The sequence below is a fragment of the Electrophorus electricus genome, chromosome 10 (assembly GCF_013358815.1).
Source record: "Electrophorus electricus isolate fEleEle1 chromosome 10, fEleEle1.pri, whole genome shotgun sequence".
Lineage (NCBI taxonomy): Eukaryota > Metazoa > Chordata > Actinopteri > Gymnotiformes > Gymnotidae > Electrophorus > Electrophorus electricus.
The window spans coordinates 6775786-6795818 of record NC_049544.1 but is presented as its reverse complement, the minus strand read 5'-3'; the positions used below and the strand labels follow the sequence as shown (position 1 = coordinate 6795818).

At 39.9% G+C, this 20033-nt stretch overlaps 1 protein-coding gene across 1 annotated transcript; it reads left to right on the top strand.

The window, feature by feature from the left end:
- The first annotated feature begins 1399 nt into the window (after window positions 1–1399).
- Window positions 1400–19936, top strand: lingo4b (leucine rich repeat and Ig domain containing 4b). The gene is made up of 4 exons (XM_027006703.2): window positions 1400–1425; window positions 1577–1702; window positions 16193–16308; window positions 16706–19936. Exon 4 carries the CDS (start codon window positions 16718–16720, stop codon window positions 18539–18541), a length of 1824 nt encoding a protein of 607 aa, XP_026862504.2. The 5' UTR covers window positions 1400–1425; window positions 1577–1702; window positions 16193–16308; window positions 16706–16717; the 3' UTR covers window positions 18542–19936.
- The last annotated feature ends 97 nt before the right edge of the window (window positions 19937–20033 follow it).

Sequence of the window (20033 nt, the reverse complement as noted above, 5' to 3'; positions counted from 1 at the left end):
GAGATTTGACTCTCATTCTGTGTCTTTGTTTGAGATATTCTCTCTCCCCAGTGGCCACATTTAATTAAATTCCTAGAGGCAATACCAAGACTGCCATTGTATTCCCACTCCACTAATACTACATTAAAGCTCTCTCTCTCTCTCTCTCTCTCTCTCTCTCTCTCTCTCTCTCTCTCTCTCTCTCTCTCTCTCTCTCTCTTTTTATTTCTCACATGCTGAAAATTTATTTGGACATCAGATCATAACTATGACCAATCTGTTACATTGTAATTGCCTGCTCTACTGCAGGCAGTTCTGTTACTAAATTCTAATTCACTTCATCCTTCTCTTGCTTTTAATTTGGTGTACTACAGTAAAAGGCAGACATATGCTGTTTCTGCTGAGGGAGCACAGTGAACCTGCTGCTGTCAAGCACAGAGATCATTTAAGGATAATAGGTCATCTAAGAATAATGAGGGCTCTAAATGAACAAGCAGACTGATGATGTAGCAAGCATTTCACATGTATTTCATCAGGGTATGAATGCAAAAGCCATAAGCTTTCTCTTCATCTGAAGAGGTATTCAGGTTAGCATACAGCAAGCCTAAACCTCCATCGGTTGTTGCTCTTTGGCAGTATCTATCTATCTATCTATCTATCTATCTATCTATCTATCTATCTATCTATCTATCTATCTATCTATCTATCTATAGATAGATTTAATGATTAATAGATTTTACACACACACACACACGTGTGTGTGTGTGTGTGTGTGTGTGTGTGTGTGTGTGTGTGTGTGTGTGTGTGTGTGTGTGTGTGTGTGTGTAAAATCTGGACATCTTTATATATATATTTCTTTATTGTCACGGAACACTCGCCTCCCCCCGAGTCACGTGGTTTGGCCCGCCACGTGCAGTGGGAGGGCTGTTTTGTTTGTAACCACACCTGCGCACACCTGCACTTTGTTCTTCTAAATGTTTTAAACCCGTGTCAAAATGTGCAGGCATGGTCATTGCTGACGTGTTAATGTTCTTTTCGTCATTCTTAAGACGTTTGCGTGTTCATCGTGTTTACATGTTGATTTATCGTTTGTAATACGTCTGAGTGCCGTTGTCGTTTATGTAAAAAAATGTACGTCCCAGTCGCTGGAGTCTGTGCGTCCTTGCGTCCTGCGGCACACTGGACATCTTTTCAAACCACTCAAATAGCCCATTATTCCTCCGCTTAACTACAGGGGGTGAATCTGTCGAAGGCAGTAAGTCCTGCCACGGTAGACGCCAATCAGGAACACACTCTAAATCCTACATCTTATAGTCTGATAATACGTTTTTTTTCTTCTGAAATGCATAAAGTGGATAAAAAATTACGTTACTGTTTCAATGTAATAGTACCGTGTCTGTGATATCTCGTACCAGCTAACAAAATGGAAAGTGCAGTCGAACTTAGGTGAGGCGGGAGTGAAAGCGCATGTGCTGAGCAGTGTCGACCTAAATTGTCACAGCAATTATCTTTATAGACCCGAGGGACAAAGTGTCGTACACAGAAGAAATTAATGGAGTAAAACGATTAAAAATGTTCGGGTCTTGTCTCCTGATAGGTATGCTCAGTAGCGCGACAGAGGAGACCAAAAGCGGAGGAGTTATCCTGAGAGGAAAGAACTGCGGACCAAGAATGGTACAATAACATTGGGAAAGTGTTAGTGGTTTAATTGCGACATAAACAGGTGAGATCCACTATAACCTCTATTTCCTCTTGGGCTTTGTTTGGTTTGCCTTGCTAAGCAGTGCAGTTAGATTTGAACAGGACACGCAAACTTCGTGTTGTGTGGCTATGATTAACGTGTGAAGTTTTCTCATGTATGTAGACGATCACATTGCTTACTTTATTTTTTTATCTGTTCATTGTGAGCATTCTCGTGTTTTGTCGGCAGTAAGTTTCTTTTGTCTTAATTGCTGCTGTTAAAAGTGGACTAAGCCTGTCGGTTATCGCAGCTAACAAAAATAATCCAGCAGCACATGTGTCAGTGTGGACGTTATCATTTTTGGTACTACAGAGAATACATTTGGATAGGTATAGGGGCTTCTGGGTTACGTCCTTGCATTCTCATCGGTTATATTTCAAGTCCAGAAACATACGTTTCTTTATCTCAATTTTAAAGTGTTTAAAATGTATGTAAATTAGTAGGCTAGTAGCCAGTGTATTCATTTTTTTGTTCGTTCTTTCATTCGTTCATGCATCCATTTATTCATGCACTACTATCAAACAGGGTGAAATTGAGAAGTCCCAATAAAAACAAAATTTCATGCAATCCATCTTCTGTCTTACTGATTTCTACTGTTGCTTGTCAGAAAATGTGGTACCTTTGAGATCAGTGCATTCTCATGAAGTGAAAATCCTCTCATGAGCTCAGATTCCTTGATTCAGTTTTAGTCCCTACAACCCTGTAATGATCTGGGGTATTATCTTATTTTTTTTCTCTAGCGAAGAATGAAAAGGCCCCTATCATGAAAAACTGAGTTCCCCTCTCTTTACTGAATTAAAGAATGTAAAGTAATTAATGCAAAGTAATGTAAATATTGATTCCACACACCATTCTCTCCCCCAGTCCACATAGTCCATATGTGGAATCTAAGATGAAAAACAGCCCATTTTGAAGTCACTGTTTTTCTGATGTTACTAGAACAAATTCCTTTACCTGTCTACGCCTATTCAGCATACAGCAGTTTAGTCCTTCCCACTTACATCGAAGTTCACATTTTTTGAATGAGGCACAGTACAGGGCAGCCAAATATCTTATATCTGTCTTAAAGATGCAGTAACAGAAACAGCCCATTTAATTATAAACAATGAAGAGAGCTTGGACAATGGTTATGTAAAATGAATTATGACTCATTTTGGAAGATAAAGCCAAAGAAATATAGGATAAGGGCCATTTAAAGAGCAGACTCTACTACCCATAACCTGCAGCAAAGCAAATTCTGTCGATATGCATGAGAGTAGGAGCCAAAGCGAGTAGGCTTGGGAAGGATCCAAATGGACACTTTAATCAGGCGATTTAATGCACAGCCACAATGCACCAGTCACCTCTTCTGCTTAATTCATCTCTGACTCCTGTAAATCACCCATGCTGCCTAAGTGGCTGAAGTGATGGAGCACTCATCTGACCACTGCTTCACCATGTCAGTATTCCCAAACAAGCTTTAAACAAATGGGGATCAGAATAGGGGTGACTGTAAAGATGAGAAAAGATGTGCTTAGAGGTGCCGTGATATGAGACATGTTTAATCGATTACATTTTTACAAGGTGTTTCTCTGGTAGAAGTTAATATGTACTTATGAGTTCATCAGCACACATATCCTGTGACATTAAGACAGCTGCCCTTTTGTATTTGGTTTAGGTTTAGGTTTTGAGAGTGATTGCTTGCTGGTAGCAATCAGCCTGTCTTGGGTCAGTTGTCTGTCATACAGATTGTCTAATCCTCTAAACAAGACCCCCCCCCCCCCCCCCCATATGCAGCTCAGATACATAACTATTCAGGGCACAATATGGCCCTGCTTCCATGTGGCTTGCAATACAGACTAGAAGCTTATAATGGAATTCTTCTGATTTAAAAAAAAAAAAAAATCACTACAATTTGCTTGATGAGGAGTAAACTTTCCTTCAGATTGTTTGGATTGGAAATGCGCTATTCTAGAAAATCATATTGATTCAAAATTGTTGATAATAGCAGTGATAAGAACCAGGTGTTATTTTAAACAATTGTTATGAATGTGCTGCCTGATACCTTATAGTTTTGTTTTGGCTTACACTTTTTTTTTTTTTTTTGGAATAAACTAGTATACGCAGGGAAGTGAAGTAGAGTGATACAAATTTGTCATACTTTTAGAATTTCCATTATATACAAAGCTCAGATGGAATGTGTAGCTGTTCTTACAGTTTGGATAACCAACAAAATAAAATACATCTGCATTTTTTGCATCACACTTGCTTTTCTGGTTTGAGCTTGTTGTCTTTACTTCGAGACAACAGACCACTAGGGAGCTTGTTATAAACAACTAGTGATGCTGCACAGTCAGATAAAAATTGTGAACAAGTAATAATTACAAGTGGAATGTTTTTTCTCCCATTAATTAATTAATTAAATTATTTATTGTGTTTCTGGCTAAATTGTATATTTTGTACATACTTTTGCAGATTAAAAAGAATAATTGATCTGCTTTTAAGAGCCGTTTTCCAACAAATCACACATTATTTGTCACAGACTGCTCCTCCCCTTAAGTCACGTGGTACGGCCCGTCATGTGGGGGATACACGTGTGCATTGTTTGTGGTGTAGCCACGCCACCCCCCCCCCCCACCACCAGGATTGCACACACGTGTACAGGACTGTTAATGTCTCGCGTCTATTTAAACCCCATCTTTGGTCATTGTTGCTATGTGTGTGCTTAATTAGATCTGTGTAGTGCTAACATTGGTTTGTGTAGTTTCTGTTAAGTGTACATATGTCTTCACTGAATGTTAAATGTATGGTTATGTTTATCGTGAACGTTGTGAGTGCCACCTCTGTTTCACGTGTCTAGTGTCAATAAATGTTTTGCACGAAGGGGGAAGTCTATGCGTCCTGCTCCACACCCATCGGCACTCGGGCCAGATACAACGTTACAGAATGACCAACCGCTACAGGACGCCTACTTCCCCATCAAGAAACGGACCTCCTAGTGAACGGTGCTTAGGCACGTCCCAACCTGCAGCCTGGATCCCAGGAGATTGGGGAGAGTACCGCTACCTAAGATCGCAAAAATTCCAGAGTGGGAGAGGAACACCCCCTGGAAAGTTTTGGGGTGGGGCAGGGCGATAGAGTCGGCGAGATCTACAACCAAAAATGCTAGAGCCCAAGTTGTTCCACCTCTACGGACCCACCAGGAGGAGGACTGGAGGGGTCCGCCCAAAGTCCCAGATGGGGAGTTCCTCTGGGATGGTCCTAGAGCAGCAGGATTAAAGAGGACCGTTAAGGGAGGTCACACGTACGGAACCAGGGCAGACGTGCACCCCCACGTGTCCGATGGGCCCAAGGACACGTTAATAGTGCCTGCGGGGTTAGCAGGTGCTGCAGCACAGTGCCTTGTATATATGTTGATTGGCTCCAATGTTTGTGTATTTGCGCCTCGTGTGTCTTTTTAGGCGCATCATGTTGTGGGAAGTATACCGGAAGGACCTGAGAGAGGCAGGCACTCTGCGTTTCTCCCTCGTTCGGAGAGGTCTCCCAGGTGGGAGGTTGCTGGCCTGCCTTGTGCTGGGTGGGCATCGGGCAATTCCGTGCCTTGTCTGTGTGTGTGCATGGTGGCCTGGAGTTCGGGAGTTCGCTATCCTGGAAGGGAGAGTGACGGGAACCACACCCCCAGAGAGGGGTCGTCTTCGAGGAATGCTTCCTCCACACCCTTCACTTGGAGCATATGGGAATACCCCAAGAGAGGCAGGGACGCTGCCTTTTTCCCTAGTGTATGGAGGTCTCCCCAGTTGACGGTTCCTGGCCCGCCTTGTATTAGGTGGGCACCAGGCTTGGCCGTGCTGTGTCTGTCTATGTGTGTGTGCACGGCGGCCTGGGATTCGCAGTCCCAGAGGTGGATGCTTCAGGAGTCGTGCCCCTTGGGAGAGGGTTCTGGCATGGACTGCTCCTCCCCTTAAGTCACGTGTATATGGCCTGCCGTGTGCGGGTCATACACGTGTGTATTGTTTGTGTTGTAGCCGCGCCCCCCCGGGGATTGCACACAACTGTACAGGATTGTTAATGTCTCATGTCTATTTGAACCCCTGTCCATGTGTGCTCCCATTGTTGGTCATTGTCGCTACATGTGTGGCATTAGATCTGTGTTGTGGTAACGTTGGTTTGTGTAGTTTCTGTTAAGTGTACATATGTCTTCCTTGAATGTTAAATGTATGGTTATGTTTATCGTGAATGTTTTATGTGAGTGCCACCTCTGTTTCACGTGTCTAGTGTCAATAAATGTTTTGTACGAAGGGGGAAGTCTGTGCTTCCTGCTCCACACCCATCGGCACTCGGGTAAGATACATTACATTTTCTATTTTGGTTTGGTATCTACTCAATAACTTGTTTGCTAACCACAGCAATGCCTTCAAGTTGTGATATTATATTTTTGCCATTACTGAAACCCCTTACTGAAACCCATCAGTGATTAACACCTACCTTGTACCTGTAGTCAGTGGAATACTTTTTACAATCATATGCAAAATATCTAGCTGATACCAAGAACCTCATGTAGCTATAACACATGGCATAGCTAGCTAGAATGCTGAATACTGACAAAGATAATTTTGGGTTCAATTCAGTCCTGAAAAATTAGGACCTTACACATTCCACTTTGTCTTGGACAAAAAATATAGAGAAATGAGCAAATCAGCCTTAAACAACATTGTCATATCAACACAATAAGACAGGTTGTTTGGTGAATGAGGCACACAGACTATCTGAATAGGGTGTGACATAAAACCAAAACACAGACACATGTAACAAAAGACCAAACATAAACACAAACCATATGCAAGGCCGCCGCCATCTGATAGGGGCTACCAGTGGGCAACCCCACCATATCGAACACCATGGAGGTGTCAAAGCAAAGGCAGATGGGAAAGAGATGCAGCAGGCACCACCTGGGCACACAGGGCATGAAGAGTGCTATCCCACTCAGAGTACGGAGCATGGTAAACACCACGCCATCCAGGGCTTGGGGCATGGTAACCCCCATTCAACATGGGGCTCGGGGCACAGTAAACCCCATACAACATAGGGCTCGGGTCACAGCAAGCACCATGTCACACATGGCCTGGGGCCCAACGACACTGCACATCCCAGGAGTATGGTGGCTATCCTCCTTGAGGGGGCCACCCTCTCGCTGAGTGACATTGGAGGCAGGGAGATGATGCCCAGCTTTGTCGATGGGGCACTCACAGGCAACTGCACTTGGAAATATGGAGACAGTACCCTAGTTTCCTTGCCAGGGCCCCTCTTGAGTCCCCCTCCTGCACCCCCTAATGTCAGCTGGGACTCTTTTAATGGACACATTGTGAAAATGTTGCATTTCTACGTTGACGGAGCTCCCTCATGTCGACTGGCCACAGACTTGACAACCTCTTGAATTGATGGGGTTCCTATCATCAACTAAGTGGCTGCCACCATGCACATGAATATGCCCTGGGGCTCTTCTTCCTCGGATGGTGTTCATGTTCCTACATTTTTGCTGCCTCTGACGAGAAAGCCAGAACAGGTTCCTGCCATAGGATGGATGTGGCTCTGACATCCACGGCAAGCTGTGAGGAACAGTCAATACCTCTCGGGAGAACTCTGAAACATCCTTGGCTGCATGGAGAGCTCCGTGGCGAATGAGCGCCAAATGAGCTCCAGGGAATACCATGCATAAACCTTCCAGGCGGACAAGTCCGCAGGAAGGAGGGAGATGAGACGATGAAATGTGCAGACAAAAAAAGGCAAAAAGAACACTGCTGCTTCTGAAAATGGAAAATAGCAGGTGTGAGTGGGGCAGGGTGCACTGTCACACAAATGTTATTAATGTGTTATTAAATGTATTCAAAGTTCCTTAGCTAAAGATATGGTATCATTTGAAGTTGGCAACAAGAGGTTTCATTGCAATTTGATTTGGTGTTTACATGTGCTCCCTAAATTAGTGATTTTACAGTTCTGTTTTGATTATTAAATTAGATCCTATAAAGGAACTCACTATTTGAGTAGTCTTTTTACTAGATACTTTCTTACTTTTAATTAAGAAATAATTTAAATGACTACTTTTATTTCTACTCTAGTCATTTTTATTTTAAATTAACAACACTTTTATTGCAGTACAGTTTTTGGCTACACTGTCCACCTCTGCTGGCCAATTTATTGGATCCATCCTATTTCATAATACATTTTCTAAGTATAGAATTAGCGACAGTGGCTAACTCCTGAATTACATATGCCCACAGAGGGACTATAGACTCTAACCATATACCTATAAGCCATTTCCAATAAAGTGGTGTTTCCAAATTAGTGCCTAATATACAGTTTAACCTGGATTTACCTTTTCACTTTTTGTGGTTTTCTGTCTGCACCCCTATGATGAAAATTGCTCCCATCTCTGTGAGATTAATGTGAGTCTCGGGCTGCGTCTGTAAAGGACTTGTCATACTCCCTCCACAGCAGCGATGTTAGAGTGTCAGCACTAGAGCATTGCTCAAGGCTCATATAATAATAATTATATTATGTTTTCCTTTTAAGAGTGCATTCTGTTTGTGTTTAAATTAAGCATATTCAGCTCTCTCTCAGGTACATAAACTATGAAAAAACAAAAATAAGTTTATCAAATATCATTCACAGCCATTAACACAACTTTGTTTCTCATTAGCGAATAATGTTTAAAAATTTATTACCACACAGTTAGTTCATGTTCAACCACAAAAACAATTAATCCAAAGCTTTTTGTTCTTCCAGAGGAAGATATAAACTCCCTATAAACCATCAATAACATTCAGAGAAACAAAGTGGATCCTCCTATATATTCCAAAGTGTTAAACGGACTCTTAATGAAAAGCTCATACATATACAAAAGCCCACTTGTGTTCACACTCCCACCTCTGCAAAAAATGCATGACAATTCTGGGTATGTACGCTGTGTACGCTGAGGTTTTTACAGGCTTCGAGCCTCTGCAGATACATCTTTATCTCTCATGCACTTGCAGTCTGTGGCATTCAAATCAGTCTCTCTATGACATATTTAAAAATCTGAAAACATATACATTAGAGTGACTGCTTCAAACTTACATTTGAACACTAGACAGTGTAGTATAAAATATAGGATGTAGAAAATGCATAGGTCTAATTTTTTACAAATGTGAATCCTGCCTAAATATTTTTCTCAGAACAATCTATTTGCATTTATTTGTCTTTGCACTCTTGACAAGCTTGAGAGGAAAAACGTGCACACATCCTTCAGAACTCCCATCTTTCCATACTCTGTGCGGTACTTCTTTTTTGCTTGGGGAACCCTTAATACTCCTGAGTGTTGCCCTGCTGTATTTTTGGAGGGTGACGGAATGAACAGTCCCCTGCAGGTACTGTTGTTGCGCCATCTGAGTCATTCAGGTTAAGAATACACCACTGTGACAAAGGGGGGGCAAGAGTGCCAGCCCGGCCCACTCCCTGTCTACACACTGAGGTCAAATGTCAGGCCTGCGATAGAGGTCAATGACCCCCAGTCCACTGTCTGTCTATGAAGCTGTGCTGCTCAGATGGAATACTAAGTTGAATAAGTTGAATAAAGTTTAATACATCCTGCATGCAAGTGTTGAAGGTTATTGCGCATTTTCTTCAAGTCAGACTAGCTGAAGCAGAATTTTTGACCTTTTCATGCAAGGGTACACTTACCAGGCACCCTGTTCTCCTTTTCTTATGATTACACAGCCCTCTGTACTGCAGTTAGGTGAGTGTTATGAGCATAGTGAGAGTGAGTGGCCACTGTTCCTGTACAGTCGTGTCAGATGTCAGTCTGATGAAGCTGCCCACTAATGAGTTTCATCTGTTGATAAGGCTAGAGAACAAGGTGCCATAACCGTGAAATTAATAATGGAAGAGAATTCCAAAAGTTAAAAAGCTGAATATGTATGTGTGCATGTGATTGTGTGATTTTGTGTGTGTGTGTGTGTGTGTGTGTGTGTGTGTGTGTGTGTGTGTGTGTGTGCGCGTGCGTGCATGTGTATGTTTGTTTTGTTTCAGAAGAGATTTGGGCTATGAAGCAGATTAACCATAGCATGGTCTTTGGTTGTCTGGCATAGTGCACAGGATAAGATGTCAAATGTCATAGTCTTGCTGCAGGATCTTTCTCTGCATGATGCACCACATCTTGTGCCTCACTCTAGCGCCACTTACACTATTAATGCATGCTAATTTCCATATGCATTTTACACACTACACCAACATCTTACACTGAATTAACATCTGTATATTTATGTGTGAATGTTGTGGGCATAAGGGTAGGGCGAGAAAGTGAGCCCATTTTTGTGCACTACCCAAATTAATCTTGTGCACCTGTCAGTCACCATCTTGCAAAAACTGAACAGAGCAATGAGCACTGAATTTGAGCAAGCTGTGCTCAGTGCTCCAGAGATAGTGCAGTCAAGTCCAGCCAGTCTATTCCCTCCGCCAATCCCACAAGTCAGCTCTTCCATACACTTCAAAACCTTTTTTTTGTGAATAGGAAGGATTAAACCACACTGAAATGCTTTAGGATCACTGTTGGTTCAGCTATGTGCCTTCTGCAAGGCAGTGCATCCCCTCTAAAACACAAACAAACAAACCTATGAGAGAAGAACAGCATGAGTCTTTGAGTTACTCAGGATTGAATTTGCTCAACATTTTTTATGAGTGATGTAATTAAATGGTTTATAGTGTGCTGAGTGTTTTAAAATTAGGTCTGATGAAGAAAGGAATTCCAGTGTTGGTAGACAGACTTTAAGTAGCTCCTGCAATTTTCCCTTAACATTTTATGTTAAACAAGGCAAAAGTAATAACACTGAATAACAGTGTATTTAACAAAGATGCATTTTAACAATACCCACAAAATGGTTACTGGGAAATTGCAGTCTATACCTATGACAAATCATGACAATCCTGACTTTTTCAGAAAGATATTGGACAAGATACCTAATATTTCCAGTTCTAATTTGATCAATGGAGGACACTTCAACTGAATATCTGGATAAATCTTCTGTTACTATAATCCCCCTTCTAACGCTAATATTTTTCATATCTAATTAAATCCTGCTTAATGTGTGGAGAATACTTAATACTTATGGAAGGTAATACTCTTCTATTCACAAGTCCATAATGTCTATACAAGTATAGATTCTTTTCAAATAGATGGTAGACTTATGCTTTATGATTACTAAGTATCATATCATTATATCACATCACTGCCCTGTAGCCCTCTCTCTGAGACTGAAGAAACCACAAAGTATCTGGAGGTCTTTGAGACAAAGGATAAACCTGGTATATCAGCACCTCTGCTTTGGGAGACGTTTAAGAGCTATTTAAGAGGTTGTGTAATTTCTATCAGGTGTTACAGAGTAGGAGGAGTATAGCAGAGTTGATTGAATTTGAAAATCAAATCCAAATAATAGATCCTTCAATTGAAAAGCACAAAAGCACTTACATACATACTGAATCAGATTCTATCAGCAAGAATTTGCAAGTCCTTGAAATATATGAAACAAAACTATGAGTTTGGTGATAAACCATACAAAGTTTTTGGGAAGGCAGTTCAGTAAATTGGAATGTGATCTGTCAGAAGATAGCAGCACCTTGGCCCTGCCTTGAGATATAAATAAAAGGGTTTCAGCAATTCTGTAAATGTCTGTACACTTCTAAATCAAACACAAATTCTGTAGCAGTAGGTGAATTCTTAACTCATTGTAATCTGCCACATTAAACCAAACTGAGCACTGTAATGGGGTGACTCATTACAATTACTGTAGATCTCCAAAGTTATAAACTCTGAAATGTTCAAAAACATCGTGTCCCTGTGGGTTTTGCAATGAAGTATCAAAATATGATAAATTTGCCCCCTACGTGCAAAAACGTCTACAAGCAGGAATTTGAGAATTGTATTTTACCTTCAGCCTTAGAAAAGGCAGTCATAACATTAATTCCCCAAAAAGGCAAAGATCTGAAGTTGGATCTTACCAACCAATTGTACTTTTAAACTCACATCAGGAGATACTGGCCTAGAACCTCGTGAACAGACCTAGTAAACCAATTTACCAATAAACCAAAAAGCAATTAGTCAGATAATACATTCAGATCAAATAGGTTTCAAATACTAGAGATTGCTGGAGTCCATCAGGGCACACCCGTTTTTTTAATGTTTTTAATAAAACACTGAACATACAATTAAAAAATGTATTTGTATGCTGATAATATTCTTTTATTTATATCAGATCAAAAATTAGTATTCCAAATATTCTGAAAATAGTAAATATCCTTGGGATGCTTTCTGTGTAAAAATGAGTTGAAGCACATTTAAATGAAGAGGATACATCCTGGTCTCAGGTTTTTTTCATTTAAAGTTTCACCTGAAATAATGACCTACATAGGAATTGAGGTGACAAAAAAAATGATTTTGTTTCAAGATAATTTTCACCCACTCCCGGCCAAACACAAATCTAATGTTCAATGTTGTGGATGATATTGCCCAATTTTCTGTTGAGTAGGTTTAATGTAATTAAATGCTCTTTCTCCCACAAGTGTTATATATTGTATAGGACATCCCTTTATTTTTTGCCAAATGCATTTTTTAAATGATCTATTATTGTTCCCTTCATCTGGGATTACAAATCCTGTATAATCAGTAAACAGAATCTGACCAAATAGTTTTTACTACTGTTGGGCTGTGAATGTGAGAAATGTTGCTTTTTGCCTAGAGGATTCTTCTAATTATGTTGACTGGCTGAAGATAGAAAGAGAAGAGTGCCTGCCATTCTCCAGTGAAGCAATATTCTTGTCTCCTACAGCTATTAATAAATCTACAAAGACAACCCTTAGAATTTGGAAAGTTAAAGGCACACTTTAGCTTCAGGACATTGTCCTTCTTACTCCCCATTGCATCAAACCCTTCATTTCTACCCTCAAGCCTGGATGGTGTATTACGGATATGCACAACTAATGATTTATACATAGTGGGAGCATTTGCTTCCATTCATCAGCTAACAGAGCAACATTACTTGCCTCTAAGTCACTTTTTGGAGACGGGTCATAGTCTATCATAGGTGGGTAGTAACAGGCTACATTTACTCCGTTACATTTACTTAAGTACCCTTTTGAACAAAATGTACTTTTAAAGAGTCGTTTTAAAAGAGGGTACTTTTACTCGAGTATATTTGCAAAGTCAAAAATGTACTTTTACTCCATTATATTCGTCAATGTTCATCCATAAATTGTAAAATCATTTTCACATTTTGTATGTTTTGCCACAACCTGTTAAGTGTAGGAGGGCCTAAAGATGATCAGTGAGTGCCATTGCTTTGTTTCAGTAAATTAGACAGCTGGACAGTAGACCAACATAATGAAGAGCAAATAACCAAAATTTCCATAGTGGGACTCAAATGATTATATTTATGAAAAGTAGCTCACAATATATCCTTTTCCTTAAGGCTCACATATCTATCTGTGAAATCTGTGCTGTCTCCTAATGTGGATTATTAATTTGAAAGTAAAGTGTGTTCTGATATGATATTCTAAGAAAAATGGCTAGTAAACTACAAGCAGCAGAAAAATAAATGCAGCCGCTGAACTCAACTCATGGCGTGCAGGAATGCATGCCCCATATTTTCCAGATTATAAAGATTTTACATGTTGCAAGGTTATAAAAATTATGGTTTGCTATTGATTTTATATGTTGATATTTCTTTCGATCACAGAAAGGTGCAGTCGTTAGGCATAAGTACCTTCATTTAGACAGTGGATTACAGATTTAACTCCACACCTAAAGAGAGTTGGGTATCCTATATGTTGAAGGATAAACTTAGTTAATTTGGAAACATCTGGATATTTTTATCCTACCTCATTTTAAGAGAGAGTGAAACAAGACAGTGGCTTTGTGTCTCAGTTGGGTTTTTTGTTATTTTTAACCACAAGATGCACAACATAAATATTGTGCATGCTCCCACTAATACAGTGCCTTAATGCTGTATGTTCTTATGGTAAATTTATATTGAAACTCTTGTTTCACCTCCTGCTTGTCACTTTGGGCCTGTGTCACTAAAAATGCAGTCAGATTTATTGGTCCTGTAGCACCATCTTTCTCAGAAACCTTCCAGGCTTCATTTTTAAAAAATAAATCTCTGTATTCCTGCAGAGTCACGTCGAAAGGTACAGGAAAACCTGACACAGCAATAATAATCCTCTCCTCCCATCTTGTCACAACAGTGATTTCAACTTGTGACGTAAAAAAATACGCCATTCAATCTTTATTGGAAGCCGTCCAGTCAAACTCACTTCTCATTTGCACGACGTTCAGAAATGCTCAACTCTTCAGTGCTCCCTCTCATAATCCTTAATCATCCACACAACTGCCTCCTGCCTCCATAAAATAAATTAGAGGTAGAGCAAAAACTGACAGTAAATGTACTGTAAGTCAGCATCTTGTCACAAAGACCCCTCAGATGCTTCATCAGTGCCTAGGCAGTGCTCAGGAAGGGTCTGAGTGAGAGGAAACTGATTGTTTTTTCTTAGGATTGTTCGATTCAGATTTTTTCTTTTTCCACTCTTCCCTTTTTCATTTTCTCTGCTGTTTTTATAGTATAAATCCATGTTGATAGATGAATTGTTTTGCATTTGATGAATAGCCTGTCGTGCATATGCTTAAATAAATGGATACACAGAATCATTTTACAATATGACCTTAACAAGTACATAAATGAAAACAGAGTACATTTATGTTTTATGTTGATATGTCAGTCTTATGTAAAACATTATCTTACATTGTTTTAAGGAACTGTTATTTAGATACTTGTGTCAGTGATATTTTGGTTTGTGCCATAATTTGACTTAATTCAGTTTTTTCTTGTGTATTTATAATTGACACTGCAATGAAGCAAGTGAAATGGCCACAAATAATTTTAAATAATATATCCATTATATCATTATTTTTATAACATGGAGCAAGTAGAGGCAGGACACGTGCGGAGGTGAGCAATTTTTATTTGGATCAAATGCATAATCATTAACCTGGTTGTATAGCCATGAGACAAAGAAATGATGCCAGAAATAGCAAAAGCCAGACATAGCAAAAACCAAAACAGTGATACAAAGGAATACTGTAGTGTTAGCAGTGGGCACTGGTAGCTCAGTGGGTAATATACTTGACTTGTAATTGGAAGGTTGGTTCAAGCCTCACCACTGCCAAGTGAACAGTATTGGTCCCCTGAGCAAGACCCTTAAACCTCAATTGCTTAAGTTGTACTCAGTCATAATTGTAAGTTGCTTTGGATAAAAGTGACAGGTAAATGTAATGTAATATGTTAGCATAGTGGATAACAACAAAAATGACTGACAAGCAGTGGCCTAAATAGAATATTCTGTAGGACCTCTATCTAAGTCATGACATTATATAATGTCCAAATTCCTGTCTCTGGCATTTTAAATGGACAGAACAGCCAAATTATTAAGTCTCTCCTTTATGAACTAAGCATCAGGTTTGGGAAGTCTGTTTAATTCAGCCACCTGCTCAGATTTTTCTATTCTCTTATATTCTCTTTTGAAATTTTCCATTTTTTGCACTTTTAGAGGTCCATCATCAGCTGTTCACACAAAGTGCTTATATATAAAAGATAAATTTTATATATATATATATATATATATATATATATATATATATATATATATATATATATATATAAATGGAATTACTTTCATGTTTTAAGATTTTAGATGTTTTATCATGTTTCAAAAATCAGTTTAAGAACTATTTGTACATTTCTCTACTATGGATGATACACATTATGAATATGAGGGACATAAATGAATGTCAGGGTGTGTAAAGCAGTGTATGTTTAGGCTGGCTGGTGAGGCCTATTAACTTAAAGGATCCATTTGTGAATTATAGCTGCATTAGCATATGCACTGATGCTTATGCTAAATTTAGCACAAACAAACATTTTTCTGATTTTACAACTATAGAGGACTCATATGCTTCACATAGCAAAGTATACAGTTGCAAAATATACTTATGACAACAAAAGGCATCAAATTACGTCAATGGCTGGGTTGAATTCATGTAACACTGGCATGTCTTTGAACTCGCTTTGAATCAGTTCAGTGTGCAGACATGGATAGTTGCATAAGTCCTAATTTAAGTCCCTTTTGTTCCTCTGGCATCAGTTTAAATCAGTGTGACCATGATATACAGACCTGTTTCCTTACATTAGTCCCTCTGGAAGTTTCACAGCATGCTTCACTCCAGATGACTGGTCAGATTCAGGGCTTGTTACTGTAGACATCTCCCATGCAACCTCATCTGACAGCTGTTTAGGACTGAGCTTTGTTAAAGGCACAAGCAGAATTAGGACATTTTTTTCTTTTGGTTATTTTTGTTATTAGCAGCACTTTGCATAAGGAAAGCCAGAACCATAATTTTTGTTTTGTTTTCAGGGTTGTAGGTTGTCTGGATCTTCTTGTTTATATAAGCTTGTCATAGGACTGAGCTCAAGCCAGACTGGAACCTGAAAGAAGTTGGTTATGAGAACTTGCACTACAAAAGCAAAGTGGTAAGTTTTACAGCAATACATTGCAAATTATACTTATATTTTAATATTAGCGATGATCTTTGTTCCTTTGCCTTAGAACAATAGAAAGCTATATATTTAGGCTGTCAGTGACACATTCCTCTTGACCAGTTGCTAATATGGTTGTCTACATGGTTTATCTCTTGAGATTCAGGAGTAACAAGCATCCAACTTGTTTAATCTGACTCCTTGTAGACCATTTTGTGGTTGGCACCATGAAACATTTTTATGTAACACCTACTAACATTAGGCAATAACAGTTAAGCAACTAAGGGTTACTTAATAGTTAATGAACCTAATTATTTCTCACAGGTTTTCATCTGATGTTGATCTGCTATGTAAATCTTTCCTCATGAGACTGCTTTTGTTGTTACAACAGGCAGGAGGTAAGATGTTCATGGAGCTCTCTGGCCAGCTGGGGATGTGGGCACTCCTGCTGCTGTGGTGTCTAACTTTATCAACAGCTGATCTGCCCTGGCCATGCCCTCAGAAGTGTGTCTGTCGGCAGAACACATTAGAAATCAACTGCTCCTCAAAACACCTTACAGTTGTTCCTGAAGGCCTGCCAGGCAATGCCGAGCAGCTGGACCTTTCTGGCAACCGCTTGAAGACATTGGGTCGGCGGCAATTTTACGGTCTTTCCAAGCTAGAGGAACTGGACCTTAGTGAGAATATTATATCTATGATTGAGGTGGAGGCATTTCAGGGTCTTAAAAACCTACGATTCTTGCGAATCAAAAGGAACCGCCTAAAGATCATCGCAGTGGGCGTTTTCTCCGGATTGCCCAACCTTCGTAGCCTGGATGTCAGTGAGAATGAGATACTCGTCTTTCTTGACTTCACATTTCAAGAGATGGGAAACCTAATGGAAATGAATGCTGGGGAAAATGACTTGGTGTTCATCTCTCACAGAGCCTTTTTTGGCCTGAAGAACTTACAGGTGCTGAATGTGGACCGCAGTAACCTGACCTCCATCCCTACTGAAGCATTTTCACAGTTACAGAGTTTGACTAAACTGCGCCTGCGAAGACTCACCATAAGCGTCTTGTCCAACAATGCCTTCCGCCGGCTGCACCAGCTTCGTACTCTGCAGATACTTCATTGGCCCTCACTGGAGACCTTAAACAGCAACAGTCTTATTGGACTGAACCTGACTACCCTGGTCATCAGCAACTGCAACCTGAGCAGCATACCATACACATCCCTGCGCCACCTGGTCTACCTACGCTACTTAGACCTGTCCTACAACCCCATCAGATCTATACAAGGTAACTTGCTGAGGGAATTGCTCCGGCTACAAGAGTTCCACTTGGCTGGTGGAAACCTGCTGAGCATTGAGCCAGGTGCATTCAAGGGTCTAGTCTACTTCCGGTTGCTCAATGTGTCTTCAAACCGACTCACCACCCTGGAGGAGAGTGCCTTTCACTCAGTGGGGAACCTACAGACCTTGCGGCTAGACCGGAACCCCCTGGCATGCGACTGCCGGCTGCTGTGGGTAGTGCGACGTCGTCTGAGACTGAACTTTGATGGTCGCCAGCCAGCATGTTCTGGCCCTGTTCTTGCACGCAGGCGGGAATTCCGGGAGTTTTTGGAGGTGGAGCTCCCAGTGGTGTTTGCTTGCAGACAGGCACGGATCCTGAACCGGCAATTGCAAGAATCAAAAGCAGAGGAGGGAGCAAATGTGCAGTTTGAGTGCAGAGCAGATGGGTATCCTCCGCCCTCTATATCCTGGCTGTCACCCGAGCAGACACCACTCAGCTCCATGGGGAGATTACGGGTGCTCAACAATGGGAGTTTGGAGGTGCGTTATGCCCAAGCACAGGACACTGGGAATTACCTGTGTATTGCAGCTAATTCTGCAGGGAATGACAGTATTTCTGCAACTCTGCAGGTGCAGAGTGTGCTGCGAAATTACACGACTCCCTATTTCTCTGATGAGGGATGGGTTGAAACCTCGGCCCTTCCATCAACTAACTCGTCAGGTCAAGTGTCAAACCCCTACCCGTTTGACGCCAAGACCCTTATCATTGCCACTACTATGGGTTTCCTTTCTTTTCTGAGCTCAGTGGCCATCTGTTTTGTGTTCATGTTCTTCTGGAGCCAAAGTCAGGGCCAGATCAAACATACAGCCACCATTGACTTTGTTCCACGAACATCTATGGGTGGAGGTGGAGATGGTGCAGACAGTGGGAGATTTACAATGAAACTTATATGAATTAGTGTAAGGACTAAAATAGCAGTAGCAAAGGTAAGCAAAGGTAGCAGTAGCAAAGGTAAGCAAAATAAAGTCATCTTACTTAAAAAAAAGTCAGCAGTACTGCGGATTACCTTGTAATCAGATCAGCTGCATTAAAAGCAATAAGTGCAATTTCTGCTAACCTACGATTGGAGTCAGTCTCATGTCATTTTAACCAATTTTAATATCATTACTGTAAGTATATACGTTAAATGAGCCTTTATATATCATTTTTGTTGGAAGAACATTATACCTTGTGCTGAAACTATATTACTGTACTTCAATAGTATGAAATAGTATCTGCCTTGAATTCATTATAGCAGAATGGACTAAGAAATTGACATTTTGTTATTTTGCTTTGGTATTCATATTAGCTTTTATGCATGAATATTTTAGTATACCAGGATGTTATGATCAAAATATTATGAATAGGGAGATTATGTTGACCTCAATAAACTGTATTGTTCTGGGATGTCTTTTATTAATAATATCCATATCAATTATACTGTATATGAGAAATGAGATAATGATGTCTTACAGTATAACATTCTCTATTGTATAATTTTAGTGTGAAAGTAAAGAAATAATTTTAATATTCCTAATATTAGAAGTAGAATGCAGTCTAATTATAATTCTGCTAGAAGGCATGATGGAAGTACATTACCATTTTACAGTTATTGTGTAATATCACATTTAGAAAGCTCACTTCAAAATAGGCATGCATCAGGTGATATCTGCATTATTATATTTATATATGTTTGAGAATTTAGCATTAATACAATTGAATATTAGTGTTATAATGATACACTAATTATTTACTTTTCAGACTACCATTCTGTGTAAAATGGCTTTGTGTAAAATGTGTTGTTTGCAATCAAGCATAATATTGTGATCTTTTTGGATGAAATGTGGTCAAATTATTTTTGTTGCTAGGTACATAATAATGCATAACATATTTTATGTAAAGTTTTTTCAACCACGGTAAATTATGGTAAATTGTGTAGCAGAAATACACAAATGTGCTAATAATAAAGCACATTGTGTTCATGTGAAATAAGATGCTTTGCAGTTGTTGTTATTATTATTAGTTACATTTATTCTGCGCTTATTCTTATTATCTTATCTGCGCTTATTATTATTAGTGCCCTGACATGCACACATTCACACATGCACACACACATACACATTCACACAGCACAATTTAGAGTATCCAATCAAGCTAATCTCCATGTTTTTGGGAGACGTCCGAGGAAACCTACACAGACACACGGAGAACATGGAAACTCCACCCAGATAAGGACTCAAACTCAAGACCCTAGTGCTGAGACGCAAACATGCTAGCCACCATGAAATTAAATGTATATAATGTACATACTGCAGTCACACATTGTTTTGCTAACTTGTCTGTAAAGTGTGGTTTGATTTAAAAACATTAAAGACTAAAAGGTTTCATGATCAAACAATGCGAAAT

What these genes read in the sequence shown, in the direction of transcription:
- lingo4b (XM_027006703.2), top strand. Translation starts at nt 16,718, where the DNA reads ATGTTCATGGAGCTCTCTGGCCAGCTGGGGATGTGGGCACTCCTGCTG.